The sequence below is a fragment of the Capra hircus genome, unplaced genomic scaffold (assembly GCF_001704415.2).
Source record: "Capra hircus breed San Clemente unplaced genomic scaffold, ASM170441v1, whole genome shotgun sequence".
NCBI classification, from domain to species: domain Eukaryota; kingdom Metazoa; phylum Chordata; class Mammalia; order Artiodactyla; family Bovidae; genus Capra; species Capra hircus.
This window is the reverse complement of record NW_017189668.1, coordinates 20,307-35,720: the sequence shown is the minus strand read 5'-3', so window position 1 is coordinate 35,720 and position 15,414 is coordinate 20,307. Positions and strand designations below refer to the sequence as shown.

General features: G+C 67.8%; 1 protein-coding gene across 1 annotated transcript; it reads right to left on the bottom strand.

Annotated features, from left to right (window-relative positions):
• Positions 1 to 986: 986 nt before the first annotated feature.
• LOC108634606 (retinoic acid receptor RXR-alpha) lies at positions 987 to 14,492 on the bottom strand (the record flags this gene model as incomplete). Its single annotated transcript, XM_018044649.1, is given in 4 exon segments — positions 987 to 1,156; positions 7,805 to 7,984; positions 8,573 to 8,723; positions 14,227 to 14,492. Coding segments are annotated over 4 exon segments (711 nt in total), but the record flags the coding sequence as incomplete, so codon positions are not given.
• Positions 14,493 to 15,414: the final 922 nt, after the last annotated feature.

Genomic DNA, 15,414 nt, shown 5'->3' with positions numbered 1-15,414 from the left:
CCTAGGCACGCTCCCAGGTGGGGGGTGATGAGGGGGTCCCCCTCCAGGCGGGGGTGTGATGACGGGGAGCCCCTCCCAGGCAATGCTCCCAGGTAGGGGGGTGATGGGGGTCCCCCTCCAGGCGGGGGGGTGATGAGGGGGTCCCCTTCCTAGGCATGCTCCCAGGTGGGGGGTGATGAGGGGGTCCCCCTCCAGGCGGGGGTGTGATGACGGGGAGCCCCTCCCAGGCAATGCTCCCAGGTAGGGGGAGTGATGGAGGCCCCCCTCCAGGCAATGCTCCCAGGTAGGGGGGGTGATGGGGGTCCCCCTCCAGGCGGGGGTGTGATGACGGGGAGCCCCTCCCAGGCAATGCTCCCAGGTAGGGGGAGTGATGGAGGCCCCCCTCCAGGCAATGCTCCCAGGTAGGGGGGGTGATGGGGGTCCCCCTCCAGGCAATGCTCCCAGGTAGGGGGGTGATGGGGGTCCCCCTCCAGGCGGGGGGTGATGGGGGTCCCCCTCCAGGCAGGGGTGTGATGACGGGGAGCCCCTCCCAGGCAATGCTCCCAGGTAGGGGGGGTGATGGGGGTCCCCCTCCAGGCAATGCTCCCAGGTAGGGGGGTGATGGGGGTCCCCCTCCAGGCAATGCTCCCAGGTAGGGGGGTGATGGGGGTCCCCCTCCAGGCAATGCTCCCAGGTAGGGGGGGTGATGGGGGTCCCCCTCCAGGCAATGCTCCCAGGTAGGGGGGTGATGGGGGTCCCCCTCCAGGCGGGGGGTGACGGGGGTCCCCCTCCAGGCAGGGGTGTGATGACGGGGAGCCCCTCCCAGGCAATGCTCCCAGGTAGGGGGGGTGATGGAGGTCCCCCTCCAGGCAATGCTCTCCAGGTGGGGAGTGATGAGGGGATCCCCCTACAGGCGGGGGTGTGAGGACGGGGACCCCCTCCCAGGCAATGCTCCCAGGGCCTCCATCCCCAGAGCAGAGCAGACGGACGTGGGCGGGGGTGCTCACCGAGCTGGGGCTCAGCCCCACGTTCGCCTCCACGTAGGCCTCCGTCTTGGGCTCGACCGCCAGCTCGGCCTCCAGGATCTTCTCCACCGGCATGTCCTCGTTGGCGCTGCTGGTCGACTCCACCTCGCTCTCGCCCCGGTCCTTGCCTCGCTGCCGCTCCTCCTGCACGGCTGAGGCGGGGTGGGGGGGGCATGGTCAGCCCACAGCTCCCACGGCAGCCTCCGCCCCCGGGGCCCAAGCAGCGCGCCCGCCCGCCAGCCAGGGCCAGGGAGAGCGAGGGTGCTCGGGGCCGGCCAGACCGCAGCCCTTCTCTGCCCCAAGCCCGGCCTCCCGCTCCCGGGGGGCTGTGTGTTCTGAGAACAGAGCGCGCCACCTCTCGCTAATTCATTCAACCCCGGTTCACACCAGGACCACCCAGGGCCAGGGAGGACAGCGCCCCGCTCTCAGGAAGTGAGCAGCTCGGCAGGGATCCCAAGGTGGAGTGAGAAGCCCTTTCATGGGCTTTCATGGGTTATGGACGCAGGCACAGCCAGGACGGCTTCCGGAAGAAGCGGCAATGCAGCTGAAGGGACAGAAAGGCAGGGCCGGCAGCCCACGCAGGGGCGGGGTGGGCGCTGAGGCCGAGGGGGTGTCCAGCGTGAGGCTGGAGGACTGGGCAGATGAGGGCAGCCCCGAGGAGACGCACGCGCAGGAAGGCCGAGGGGACCAGGCACCCCACGCTGGGCATTCACAGACCCTCAATCTCAGAGCCCGTGTAGCTCAGGCCGCCCTCTCCTAAGAGAGGCTGAGACCTCCCTGAGGTCACCCTGTAGGCCAATGGGACACTGACCCCACCCAGAGCCCTGTAAAGCCCCGAGGGGCTCCTGCAGCGTCCCAGGCTGACCCCACCGCCCCGCCTCTACTGGGGACAGCAAGGACCCCGGACCAGAGCAGTGGGGGGAGTCTGCAGCGGAGAGAAGCCTAGTCCAAGGCCAGAGGGGCTGCCGCAGAAACCAGAACCCTCACAGCGGAGCCCCGGGCTATCGGGCAGAGCCCCGCGGACAGCCAGACACCCCTGAGCGACAGCAGCGGCACCGGGACTGGGCGGTCCCCCCTACTGCCCGCCAAGCCCCCCAAGCCCACCCTCCCGTGGTCCTGCCCTGCTGACCCAGAGCGGGCCGAGGCATCCCCTAGACACCCCAGGTGCCCTCAGCGTCCACCTCAGACAGGGCTTTGCGGGGCCCCTGGGGACCCCAGCACAGAGCAGGAGGTTGTGCAAGCCCACTCCTGGGGGCCGCAGTGCACACACGGCCGCCGCGCTGTGCGGAAGGGCCCGCTCGCAGCCCCTCACCCTCAGGGGCCAGGGGAGCCTCCGTTCTCTGAACCTGGGGGTGTAAGGGCTCTGCTCTGGGGCTCCCTGGGGTCCCTGGGCCCCACACAGCTCCATCACAGCCCATGTCGACCCCTCTCCACCACGCCGGCCCCACCAACGACCGTTTGGAGACGCCGAGACCCAGTGGTGCCCTTCTCTGGGCCGTGGGGCATCCTAAGGGCCAGCCCGACCTCCTTCCTGCCTCCACAAACGGCTGCTCACAGCTGCCCCCTGCCAGGGGCTTCACTCTCCGAGCCCGAATGCTGACTCAAGCGAGGGACTTTCCGTTGGTGCAGCCGGACTCCAGACGGGCCGGCCGACGCTGTGGACCAGACCAGCTGGGCCACGGAGCCAGGCAGAAGGCCTCGGGCCAGAGCTTTTGCAAGCCTGGCGCTTCTGCAAAGTCTGACAGCTGGTGGGGCTGGGTGGGAAGCTCAAGCTGGCCAGCCTGGCCCCCACCACCCCCACCACAGCGGATGCTGGGCTGGACCGGGCACCGCCTCAGGTCACCATCTGTGCAGGGGACTGGGTCACAGGCCAGAAAGGTGGACCCAGCGCAAGGCAGCCACACAGGCCCATCTAGACCACAGCCAAGTGATGGGAACTCAGAACCCTGGCGAGCAGTGTCCCCGAGACCCTGAGGGTGGGGTCCCTGGGGTCTGTGTTCTGGACAGAGCTGAGAGGCCCATTTTACCAAGTTGGGAAACTGAGGCCCAGAGCTCCCCTCATGGCTGAGCCCTCAGAAGAGCCGGCGGCTCAGGAGTCAGACCTGCTCTGCCCTGGGTGAGCCCCAAGCCTCTCTGGGCCACAGCACCACCGCCCCCCACAGTGAGACTGATGGCACCCGCCTCCCGGGGGTCCACAGGCACTGTCCTCCATCTGCTTGCGACTCCCTCTCCCATGCCCCCGCGCCGTAGCCCAGTTACGGGGATGCCCGCACTCGAAATGGGCCTGGGCACAGGGGTGCCAACCGGGGGGCCCTTGGGTGTGGGGAGGGAGCAGAAATAAGTAGCGAAGCTCTGTGAGCACCCTCACCGTAAGTGTTACGGTTTTACTCATAGATGGCGGCGGGAGCGGGTGGCTAGGATCCTTGCTGGACCAGGTCAGCCGTCGTTTACACGTGGTCGTGTGTGACCGACATCCAGCCGGCAGGAGGCCTCAGGCAGGAGGGGCGGCCGAGACAGGCCCTTGTTCTCCTCCCAGCCCACGGTGGGGGAAGGGGGCTGCACGGGGCTGGGGGGGAACGTTGCCATGAGGGCAGAGCTCACGGACCCCCCGCTGGGATCCCCAGGAAGACGCCTGGGGCCAATGCTCCCCAGCAGCTGAGCCAGCACCTGGAGGGGCGCTTAACACCCCAACACAGCCAGGGTCCCCGCAGTTAGCAGACTCCAGCGTGGGACCCCTCTCTGCCACGCCGCTTGCTGCCAGCCCCTGGGGAGCTGAGAGATGGAGGGGGCATCTGGGTGGGGGAGCCCAGGCCTGCCGCCTCCTTTGCTTTGGGCACCTCCCCTGTCCTTTGCAGGACCCGAGGGGCAGAAAGGACGGGATTTCACCAGTGGCTCTGGCCCGGCTGCCCCTTCTCAAGGGCAGAGGGGGCATCCCTGCCAGAGGCCACGGGGCAAGTTAGGTGCCTCCAGCTCAGAGGATCCGGCTCTCCTTCCCCTCAGTCTGCACACAAGAATGGTTATGTGCACACAATCACACATGCACACAGGCTCACACCCACATGTGCACACCAGCGCTCCCACAAACTCACGTGCACACACACACACAAGCCTGCACCCACGCACCCACACCAGCACTCACACAGACTCACACTCACAAACACACCCACAGGTGCATACAGGTTCCCCTGCACACCAGCACACACACATGCACACACACATGTGCACACACAGATGTGCACACACACACACGTGCACGGAGGCTTGCAGCCACACACGCATACCAGCACTCACAGACACATGCACACTCACACACACACTCACACATGCGCAGGCACACTCAGATGCACACACACGTACCCATCTTGTGGCCACCAGTCTCTCGGCACCCCATGCCCTCTGCCACATTCCTCCCTTGGGGGAGCTTGCCAACACCCCCATGCACAGGCAGGGAGGGGCAAGGCCCCAGGTGGACGGGAGGTGGGGGCCCGGCTGGGGCTCTCTCCGCAGTGAAATGTGGTGCCATACCCGCCTGCACACGCACGTGCGCGCACACACACCAGGCACCGTCTCCACACTCGCCGCTCAGAGCCAGCAGACAGAGACAGGAAGGAAGAAGGAGAGACCTTCGTGAGGGAGGAGGGTAATCGGGGAGGTGGGGCAGTGGGGCAGCCCCTGCAGCCTGGCCCGCTCACCCCAGACGGGGGCCAGGTCTCCCCCTCAGGCCACGAAGCCCTGCACGCCGGCCTGCGCCCTCTTCAGACAGGAGCGCCGACAGGCCCCAGAGTGCGGCCGCACCCCCAGCGGACAGGCCCAGCCCACGGGCACTTCCCACCCGGGGCCCCAGCCCCGCAGGCCCGACATGAAGCCGTCACCTGCCGCGTCCCTCGCTAGCCAGCCCTCCCTGCGGTCAGCCAGTCCAGGTGCCAGCCCCGAGCCTGCGTCCCCGTTACACCAGTAGCGACCAGAAGCCTGTCATGTGGGTCCAGCCGTGTAGCACCAGCTGGCATGGCTGCCCGCCACGGGGCTGCACTAGGAGGGCGCGGGCTGGCCCTGGGGGCCTACAGCCTACTTGCTCCTGGACAGGGCTGGGGTGGCACGCTGGGCCCCCATCGCCAGGCACTGCACTGCCCAGGTCATGCCGCCAAAGCCCTGCCCCCGCTGGGGAGCCCTCCTGGCAGGGCTCACAGCCCGGGGCGGGGGCAGAGAGGAAGGAGCCTGGCGTGCACCTCACTGGCCCACAGAGCCCTCTGCAGGGCTGGCACCGTGGCCACGGGTGCCCACCACTCACCCCTCCGGAGGGCAAGGCGGTGGGGCTGCCCCCACAGCAGTGGGACACCAGACGGCGCTGTACCCACGGGTGGACGGAGCCGCCTCCCACCGCCCCGCGGCTCTCGGGCCAGCAAAGAATTTAACGTCATGTTGAGAGCGTGAGGGGACCGTGTAGGAGAGTTTTTACTGCCTACTCGTGACTTACAAATCCAGCAGGAGGAGAGGAGAGGTGAATCCTGATGGAATCAGGTATTTATCTAATGGTCCATAAATCAGGCCTCTAGGGCCGCGGTGCGTCAGGACGGCGCCCACCGCTCCAGACTCACGCATCAGATGGAGAGCGCGCGCATACGGCCCCGAGGCCCCCTCCCTCCCTGGGGGGGTGCGCGGACAGTCATGGCACCATGGGTGGGTGAGTGTATGTGACCAGGCAGGGTCCCCAAAGAGGCTTCGGGCACAGCAGGTGCCCCTAACAGCCACCGGTGGGCAAGGGCAAGGGGGTCAGAGCCACTGGCCCCCACACCCGAGACTGCAGCCCCACTGGGACAGGAGATGCTGTCTCCACTTTCCCCAGACCTTGGGGGGACAGATCACTGGGGTGTCCCCCAGGCCCACAAGCGGAAAGCTTGAGAGGACCTTAGGGGAGGGTCAGCATTTACTGGACTGGACAGCCCTGGGGACCTGTGTTCAGTCACTCTGTGGGGCCCACAGGGAGCCACATCAGCTGGGGGTCTCGACCTCTGCACGTGCTGCCCCTCCATCCAGACATGTGGTCTGCCGAACTCCCCTCCACTCTTAAGGGGTCAGCTGGACATCTGTCCACCAAGTGCTGCCCAATGCCCACAGCAGGGCCAGGGCCTCCTCTGGGTTCCCAGAGGCCCCAGGCTTCCCCGAAGACAGCACTGACTGCTCCCAGAGGGCCCTTCCTGGCTGTGTGATGGTCACTTTCAGTGGACAGATGGCCATGGCTCGCTGACCCACAGCGAGGTGAAGATGCACACACTTCCTCTGCCCCCCTGCTGGCCTGGAGGGAGAAGGTCAGCACTGGAAGCCAGGGCCCAGTTCCAGCCCAGCATGTGACCGTGGCTGAGCCCCAGACCCTCTGGGCCTCAGCTTCTCCACCCACACACAGAAGGGTGGGCCACTGTCTCTATGGAACACGCGCTCTCATCAGGAAGGCTGGGTGGGCAGACCAAGGCCCAGGCCGGCCCCCTAGCTCACACTGGAGCCCAGGAGGTACCACTCTGCGGGGTCCATGTGTTGGCACACTGCCCCTCACCAGCGCCAAGACCCCCAGCCCATCACTGCCTCTCGGCCTCAAGGCACAGATCCTGCAGGACCACTGGCCCAGCTGAGGTCTCGGGTTGTCAGCAAGAAGGCCTGGAGGCCAGGAAATAGACGAGTAACACGGAGATTGCAGTCTCCACAAGAGGGCAGTGCCCAGTGACGAGACAGCCGCCCGGCTCCCCCACAGGACGCGGGGCGACCAGACAGCCGCCCGGCTCCCCCACGGGACGTGGGGCGACCAGACAGCCGCCGGGCTCCCCCACAGGACGCGGGGCGACCAGACAGCCGCCGGGCTCCCCCACAGGACGCGGGGCGACCAGACAGCCGCCGGGCTCCCCCACAGGACGCGGGGTGACCAGACAGCCGCCCGGCTCCCCCACGGGATGGTTGCGGGGAAGGCACACACACCACCAGCCTGTGGGGAACGGGGAGCAGACAGTGCAGGAGGGACACGCAGACCCTCACCCCAGACAGCACCTCCCAGCCAGGAGCCCCCAAGCCTGGGCCAGGGAAGCCGAGGCCCACAGACGGCAAGGGGCTGGGAGGAGCCCGCCCCAGGCCCAGACCCCGGCCAGCAGGACAGCAGGACAGTTTCAGTGACCCCGGGGGAGCAGCCTTCATGTTCCCTGCCCCACCGCCCAACACACACCTGCTGTCGACGAAGCCTGGCCCCAGTCCTGAGGCGGAGGCCTGCAGCCCAAGTCTCTCTACTGTGAGGATCTGGGGCGCGAGGCACCCCCGCCCCATCTGCGGGAGGAAGGAGAGCCCAGGACACCCCGGCGCCCAGCATGCTTCAGCTGTCCTGATGGTGTCCAGCGCTTCCTGCCCGGCCCCCCAGCCCCAGGTCTCCTGGACCGTCCTACCGAGCGGCGACAAGCAGGCCCCAGGACCGGCCTGTCCAATCTCTGGGGTTCATTCCAGGTGGAGCCCCCACCTCCCACCGCAGCCCCCCAGAGCCCACGCACTCAGCAGGGCCCACCAGGACCTCGGAGAGGCTCTGATGGATGCCTGTCCCCAGGGGGGCTGGAAGCTGCCAGCAGGCAGGACCAAGGGTGTCCCTCCTGTAACCCCAGAGCCTGGCGCGAAGCTGGTGCTCAGGCAAAAGTCAGTGAGTGAAAGACCTCGGCCCCCAGGGATGTGTGCCAACGCAGCGGCGGCGGAGGCCTCTGGAGGTAGTGAGCCCCGTCATCAGAACTGCGCAAAGGAGCTGCGAGCAGGGAGGGCCGCGCGCCCGGCAGGCCTACCTTCGCGCTTCATGCCCATGGCCAGGCACTTCTGGTAGCGGCAGTACTGGCAGCGGTTCCGCTGCCGCTTGTCAATCAGGCAGTCCTTGTTGTCCCGGCAGGTGTAGGTCAGGTCCTTGCGCACCGTCCGCTTGAAGAAGCCTTTGCAGCCCTCGCAGCTGTACACCCCATAGTGCTTGCCTGCGGGCGGGGCGGCCGTGAGCGCCACGCGCGGCCTGGGATGAGGGGCGCGCGGACTCGGACACAGGGCCCTCGTCCTCTCCAGATCCGGGCCGGCGCCCCGGAAAGGCTCAGCCGGTTTGCCAGCGGCGCTGCTGGGCTCGGGGCTCGGGGGGGGGGGGGGCGGCGGGGGGGGGGCGTGCGAGGGGCCCTTGGCCTTGGCACAGCCCAGCTGCCCCCTGGCTCCACCGGAGCCACCCGCCCCCGCCCATCATCTCCTGGACTTGGAAGCACTAGCAGGTCCAGGGTGAGCGGCTCGGAGCTCCCGCGGACCCTCGCTGGCAGGGCCGGGCTCCTGCCGCCCCCCACCCCCGCACCCGCACAGGGTCCTGCAGCCCCGCCCAGCCCCGCCCAGCCCCGCCCAGCCCCGCCCTCGGCCCCGCCCCTCCCCGCCCTCGGGCCCTACAGCCCCGCCCCTGGGCCCTACAGCCCCGCCCCGCCCCGCCCTCGGCCCCGCCCCACCCCCGGGGTCCAGCGCCGCGCCCCGCCCTCGGCTCCGCCCCGCCCTCGGCCCCCCGCCGCCCCGCCCCCGGGGGTCCCGCGGCTCACCTGAGGAGCGGTCCCCGCAGATGGCACAGATGTGCTTGGTGAAGGACGCCATGTTCCCTGAGGGGTGGGCCGGCACTTTGAGGACACCATTGAGACCCAGTGGGGGCTTGATGTCCTCGCTGCTGCTCACGGGGTTCATGGGCGAGCTGAGCTGCGGAGGGAAAGCGGGGTCGGCCCTGGCAGGCGCCACGGGGCGTCCGCGGGACAAGGAAGGCACTGCCACGCCCCGCTCCACGGAGAGAGAAACGGGGGCTCGGAGAGGGGCCTCGCCCACTCCCAGCCATGTGGCCCGGCAGGCCCAGCCCCAGGGAGCCCGGCAGGATGTCCGCCCCATCGGCTTGGCCAGGCTGGAGGAGGCCGTACTGCCCCCAGGGCCCCAGCTCCCACGGAACCCCAGGCTCGAAGAAGGACCCAGGAGGCCCCGGCTCCCACCCCTGCCCCTCGTCCGCCTAAGTGAGAACTGCCTGCCACCCCCGGGCACTGCCCCCAGCGGCCAGCCAGAGCTCTGGGACCCGCTGGTGTGGCCGGCGCTTTAGGGACCCCAACCCGTGGATGGGCACCGAAGCCTGACCCCAGAGAGGAGGGAGGGGAGAGGGAGGAGACAGCACCCCTAAACACACACACACACAATCCTCGCACATACACACACACACAGCCTCACCCACACACACACCCCCTCCGCCCCTCCCGCCATCCTGACGCTGCGCCAGGAGGAAGCGTGGGAAACTCACCGGTCACCGTGGCAACAGCTGCCTCGGCAGTGACACAGCAGTTTTGGTTCCGCTGCGCCCACCCCAACTCTCCCGTCAGCGCCCAGGGCCCAGGGGTGCTTCCCACCGCACCCTGCAAGCCAGCCGCACCCCACAGGCGCCAGGGCGCCAGCCGGCAGCCCCCCAGTGCCCTCACTTCTGCAAAGCCCTGACCGAGGCGGAAGTCAGGTCCTGCAGCGCCTCTGGACGGACTGCGGCCGCCGCGCTGCCCCCGGGTCGCCCCGGGCCGGGCTCCTCCTGCACACGGGAGCCTCACCCCCTTCCCTCCCTGTGGGCCCTGACTCCCATCCCCCTCCTCCCAGGACAGGAGGAGCTGGTGCTCACAGAGCACTCGCCGAGCACCTGCACGGGCTCTTCCAGCCCTGGACGTCTGGGCTCGCCTGCCCAGGTGGCCACCTGGTTCCGTGAGGACACTGAAGCCCATGGGACTCAGGGGGCTGCAGGGAGGCCGGGAGGCCAGCTATGGCCATGTGGGGCTGTCAGGACACAAGGGGAGGGGCGAGGGGTGTCCAGAGGACCCCACTGGCTCCAAGAATACCCCCCAACCCCCAGCACGGTCTGCAGGCTTCAGGAGCATCTTCCGGAAGACGGTCAGCTCAGAGGGGGCTCCGGCTATTTGCCGAGTGCCATCGTGCTGGGCTGTGCCCTATGGGAAGCCCCGAGTGAGTGGGGAGAGCCGCCCGCCCCCCTCCAGAGTGGATGCAGCGGCCAGCCAGGGGCACACAGCTGTAAGGGGTGACGCAGGTGTGAGCTCAGGCCTCTGGGAGCCACAGCTCTGAGGGACTCCTTGCATGCTGAAAGAGTGTCCAGGGCCCCAGGAATAGGCCAGCCCAGAGCCAAGAGACCATCTACCGAGCACCCAGCCAGGCACCCAAGGCCACCCGCTGCCCCCTGCCCGGGTGGGGCTCGCCGGGATGTTGGGGGGCGGCCACAGCTGACCATGGGGGTTCTGCCCCTTCATTCCCTGAGTGACTTTGGGGGAATTATCTAACCGCCCTGGGCCTGAGGCTTCTCGTGTAAAAACCAGAGAGACAGGAGTGCCTCCGACCGAAGGTCGCCGTCAGCATGCTGGAGCAATCTGGGGGCCACGCTGACAGCAGAGCTCATGAGCCTAGCTCCGGGCACAGCAAGCAGCCTCTGCAGAGCGCTGGGGCCTCGGGGGGCCACCCCCAGGCCGGCCGGGCCGCGGACGCCGGAAGGCAGCACCCAGCCAGAGGGAGCCGCCAAGCGCATGCTCGGAGGAGGGCACACCAAAGGACTGCTGGTCAAAGGACAGGAGACCGGGGTGGCCGGGGTGGCCAGTCAGCAGCAGAGGCCAAGGGAGGTCCCCAGGGGCCCTGAGGACACCGGTGTGGGCCGGAGGCTGGGCCCGAGGCCTCCCTCGGGCTGTGGGAGCCCGGCCACAACCCTGAGCAGCTGGATCCGCTGGGCGGCACCCCGGAAAGGAACTTGGGCACTTCCTCTGTGTCTGTCCAAACCATGCTGGGTGGGTAGGGCCCACCTGTCCTGTCCCCAAGCCCCCCACAGGCAGGCCCTCGGGACCGGTGTCCACCCTCCATAACCTGAGGTGGGCCTTAGCACCTGGGACGGAGCCCTCAGGCACGGTCAGCGTCAGTGGCGGCTCCGCGTCGTGCCCAGGGTGGGGGCCCGTCCCATTTCCCCTTTCGCGTCCTCAGCATTCACCTCAGTTCCCGCAGAGCCTTCAGGACTTGCTGAGATAACCACCCGGCTCCATCGGGGCCCCAGATCTCCTCCTGTCTCTCGCCGCCCCTCGTCCACGCCCACCACACCCTTCCTTTCCAGCCCTAGCCAGTGAGGCCGATCACCCCCGTCAGCATGGGGTGGGAGGCCCCTGGACCCCACAGGCCTCTGCCTGCCCGTCGAGGCCGAGGGCAAACTCCTACACGTGGCCTGGTGGATGCAGCTTCACGGCCGCAGTGCCCACAGCAAGGACAGGTAGGGCCCATGCAGGTCCTACCCAAGGAGGCTTGTCAGGGTGGCGAGGCCAGGGCGCCAAGGTGCCCACACGTGCCCAGCACTGCAGGCGAGCTCTGGGCCGAGGTGGGGAACGCCCCCTGGGTTGATGGAGCCCCTGAACCAGGGGAGAAGAGGGGCAGCTCAGGCCACAGTGCCCGCAGCCCGGCTCGGTTCTGCCCAGAGCTCCCAGCACCACCTGCATCCACTTCCCTGCAGGGCGCGGTCGAGTCGGGGGCCATCCCCGCCAGCAGCAGGAGTCAGACCGCCTCGCTGGTTCCGGCCCCTTGACTTCGCGGTTGTGGTTTTGAGGCGGAGGTGGGGGGATGCCCCCCCGAACTCCACCCACACTTCCATGAATATGGGGAACCCCAAGTTTCTAAGACAAGCTGCTGAAGCCTAGAAGCTGAACTCAGCTCCCAGGGAAGGAGTTATGGGGGGCAGGGTGGTGGGGACTGAGGCCTTCCCAGGGATGGTGGCCACAGGCTGAGCCCAGGGCTCAGATCGCGGCTAAGCTACCTGCGGCCTGACTGACCTACAGAAGGGCAGGCGGACAGCTGAGCAGTGGGTCAGCGCTGAACGTCGGGGGACACACCAGCACCCCTCCACTCCCTGAGCCCCGGCATCAGGCTCGGGACCTGCGGCTCCTTGCTCACAAGCACCTGCACTCAACAAGCACCCATCGTGTGGTGGGAGCCTCGCTGTGTGCCGGAAGCAACCTACTAGGATAGACGAGGCCCCACACCCCCTACCCCCCAGAATCGCCCCACCCCGACCCCCGGACAGGCTAACCCCAAGCTTGGGGGCATCTCTGCCACCCTCGAGCCCTACCCCGCAGAGGCCCCACTTCAGACTCACACCCAGGCTCCTCCGCACATGAGCCCTGGGGGCATGCAGGGCAGGCACCAGGCCCGGGGGCAGCAAAGAGCTTCGCAGGCCTGAGAACCAGCAGGTGCTGCCTCTAGCCTGGTTCCCAGGGGACAGGTGCAGGCTGGGCCTCATCTGCCTCTCGCTGAGCGGCAGGCACTCTGCAGCCAGTGAGGATCCGGGCGTGGTGGCTACGCTACAAAGAACACAGCCAATCCCAGGAAGGCGGCTGAGACCCCTCGTACCAACCCTCCAGCCTTCTGTCTGCTTTTGGAAGGCCAGGGGACACAAGGGAGCATGGGCCCCCCCAGGAACAAAGGGGCTGACGAGGGGCCCGGGACGAGCTTTCCCAAGACCAGCTTTCCCGAGACCAGCTCCGGACAGGCCCAGCGACAGGAAGGGGGTGGGCTCCAGACCTCAAAGGCATCCTGCCCTCCTGTGCCAGGAGTGGGGAGTCCTGGAGGCAGGGCGCCTCCTGGGTGGCAGGGAGCCCGCGGGACACGCTGACACCATCAGCCACACTTCTCTGGGCAGGGGGGCCTGTGCTGGACTCCCTCTCGAGATGGCTGTCCTGCCCTCCCCTCCCCAGGGAGACAGTTCCCAGAGCTCCTGTCACAGGCCCTCCTCTACTGGGGCCTCCTTGATGGACAGGCCTTCTGCTATGGGGGGCCTCCTCTATGGGGGGCCTCCTCTACTGGGATGGGGATGCCTTCCTCTACTGGTGGGCCCTCCTCTACAGGGACCTCCCTCTATGGGGGCGGTGCTTTCTCTCTGGGAGGCCTCCCTCTATGGGGGACCTCCTCTACTGGGGTGGCGGTGCCTTCCTTTATGGGGGGCCTCCCTCTGTAGGGTTGGCCTTTCTCTACTGGGACCTTCCTCCACAAAGATGACCGCTGATCCCAGACATGAATGACACTCAGCAAAGGAGAACTCAGCTCTGTCAGGAAGGACAGTTTGAGCCCCAGAAACAAGGAGAACCCTTGGTTCAAGCAGATCTCCCAGGCATTCAGCAAAACATCCCACCAGGAGACCATCAGAGCCAGGGGAGGAGATGAGCAGCTGGGGCCCTGGGCAGCTCTGTCGGGGTTCAGACAAGAAGAGCCCACACTGGGCGGGTTGGCGGGGGTGGGCGGTGGACCAGGCCTCAGGGGTCCCCCAGACAACAGCTGGCTCTGCCAGGCACCAGCTGCCTCCTGATCCGGACACGACCCCAAAAGACAGACTGTTCCAAGAACCATCTGAGCAAACTCGACCATGGAGACCACCAAGCCCAGGAGGTCATCTCTCTGAGACCGCTTCCAGAGACAGAAGGTAGAAATGACGGCACCTGCTTCCCAGGGGCCATAAAAAGTGACAGAGAAAGTGAAGTCGCTCAGTCGTGTCCGACTCTTTGCGACCCCATGACCAGGCTCCTCCGTCCATGGGACTTTCTAGGCAAGAGTACTGGAGTGGGTTGCCATTTCCTTCTCCAGGGAATCTTTTCGACCCAGGGATCGAACCCAGGTCTCCCGCATTGTAGACAGACGCTTTTACTATCTGAGCCACCATAGAAGGTGCAGGTAAGGCCAAGCCCCGCCCCCTGGTCCGGGCCGCTCCAGTCAGGCCCCGCCCGTAGTCAGGCCCACCCCCTGGCCCGGACCCCGCCCCTGCTCCAGGCCCCTCGCCACTGGTCCGGGCCCCGCCCCCTAGTCAGGCCCCGCCCCTGGCCCAGGCCCTGCCCCTGGTCCGGGCCCCGCCCCCTAGTCAGGCCCCGCCCCTGGCCCAGGCCCTGCCCCTGGTCCGGGCCCCGCCCCCTAGTCAGGCCCCGCCCCTGGCCCAGGCCCTGCCCCTGGCTCGGGCCCCGCCCCTAGTCAGGCCCCGCCCCTGGCCCAGGCCCTGCCCCTGGTCCGGGCCCCGCCCCTAGTCGGGCCCCGCCCCTGGTCCAGGCCCCGCCCCTAGTCAGGCCCCGCCCCGGGCCCAGGCCCTGCCCCTGGTCCGGGCCCCGCCCCTAGCCAGGCCCCGCCCCGGGCCCCGCCCCTGGTCCAGGCCCCACCCTGCACTTACCTGGGGGCTGCCCGTGCCGAAGCCCAGGGTGGGTGTGGTGGGCACCGACATGGAGTGCGGGCCCATGGGGGAACTGATGACCGAGAAGGGCGGGCCCATGCCGTTGATGGGCGAGCTAAGGGTGCTGATGGGTGAGTGCAGCTGTCCCGGGGAGCCGAGCGAGGAGCCGATGCTGGGCCCCAGGGAGGGGTGCAGCGAGGGGGCCGCCATGGAGCTGCGCGCTGTGGGGGAGCTGAGGGAGGAGGAGTTCACCTGCGTGGAGAAGTCTGCAAGACAAGAAGCCACAGGAGGCCGGTCAGGAGCCCGCACCAGCGACCCGCGACCCCCCGGGCACGGCGACCACGCCAGGCCTGGAATGGCAAGGGACTGCCCTGGGCAGGGGCCCACCGGCCAGGGAGGCCCGGCCAGGCCCGCCCAGAGCTCCCCTCCGGGCACCAGCACTGCCTGGCCCAACTCTGAGGTTCAGGCTGGGCCCAAGGCAGACGTAGGAAGGGCACGCTGACAGCCTACCCAAACGGAGGCCAGATGGCTGCCCCTCAAACCCGCAGCACACCAGGCCCATCCACCTGGAATGCCAGTGGCCCAGAGTTGCCAGCCTCTCCGCCCTTCTACTCAGGGGGTCAAGGTGAAAGTCTGGGGATAATAAAAAACCTGAAGGCTGATGTTTCCACCACACCCACCGTGCCGCAGAAACAGTCCATTTCCTCAGTGTGGATGAGTGAATGAAGTTGGGAGGTAAACGGCAGGTCCCCTTACCCCATTTTACAGATGGGAAACTGAGGCCCTGCGTCCTTCCAACTACCCACAGCACAGTGGGCCCAGCACACCGCACGGGCCTGCTCAGGGACCCAAGCAGTGGTGGCCGAGACACCACACCCCCAGACCCTCTAACACATGGGGCCCTGGAGAGGTACGGCTTCTTGTGTGCCCTGGGCCTGGTGGCCTGTGGCCTGGGGGCGGGGAGCTTCCCAGTGGGCATGGTGGAAGGGCCCGGGTGTGTGCCAGGTCTGGAGACAGGCAGCCTACAGAGGCTGCGGTGAGAGGCCCGGACCTCCCACACGCCAGTCTTTCATCCCAGGGTTTTCCAAGTCCCGTCAAGCACTAATTGGGCCTCCCTTCCCCACCCCGAGGGCTCAGCAAGACGCTTCCACAGGAGGGAGGCTCTCCGGGGTGGAACTGCCGCCCGAG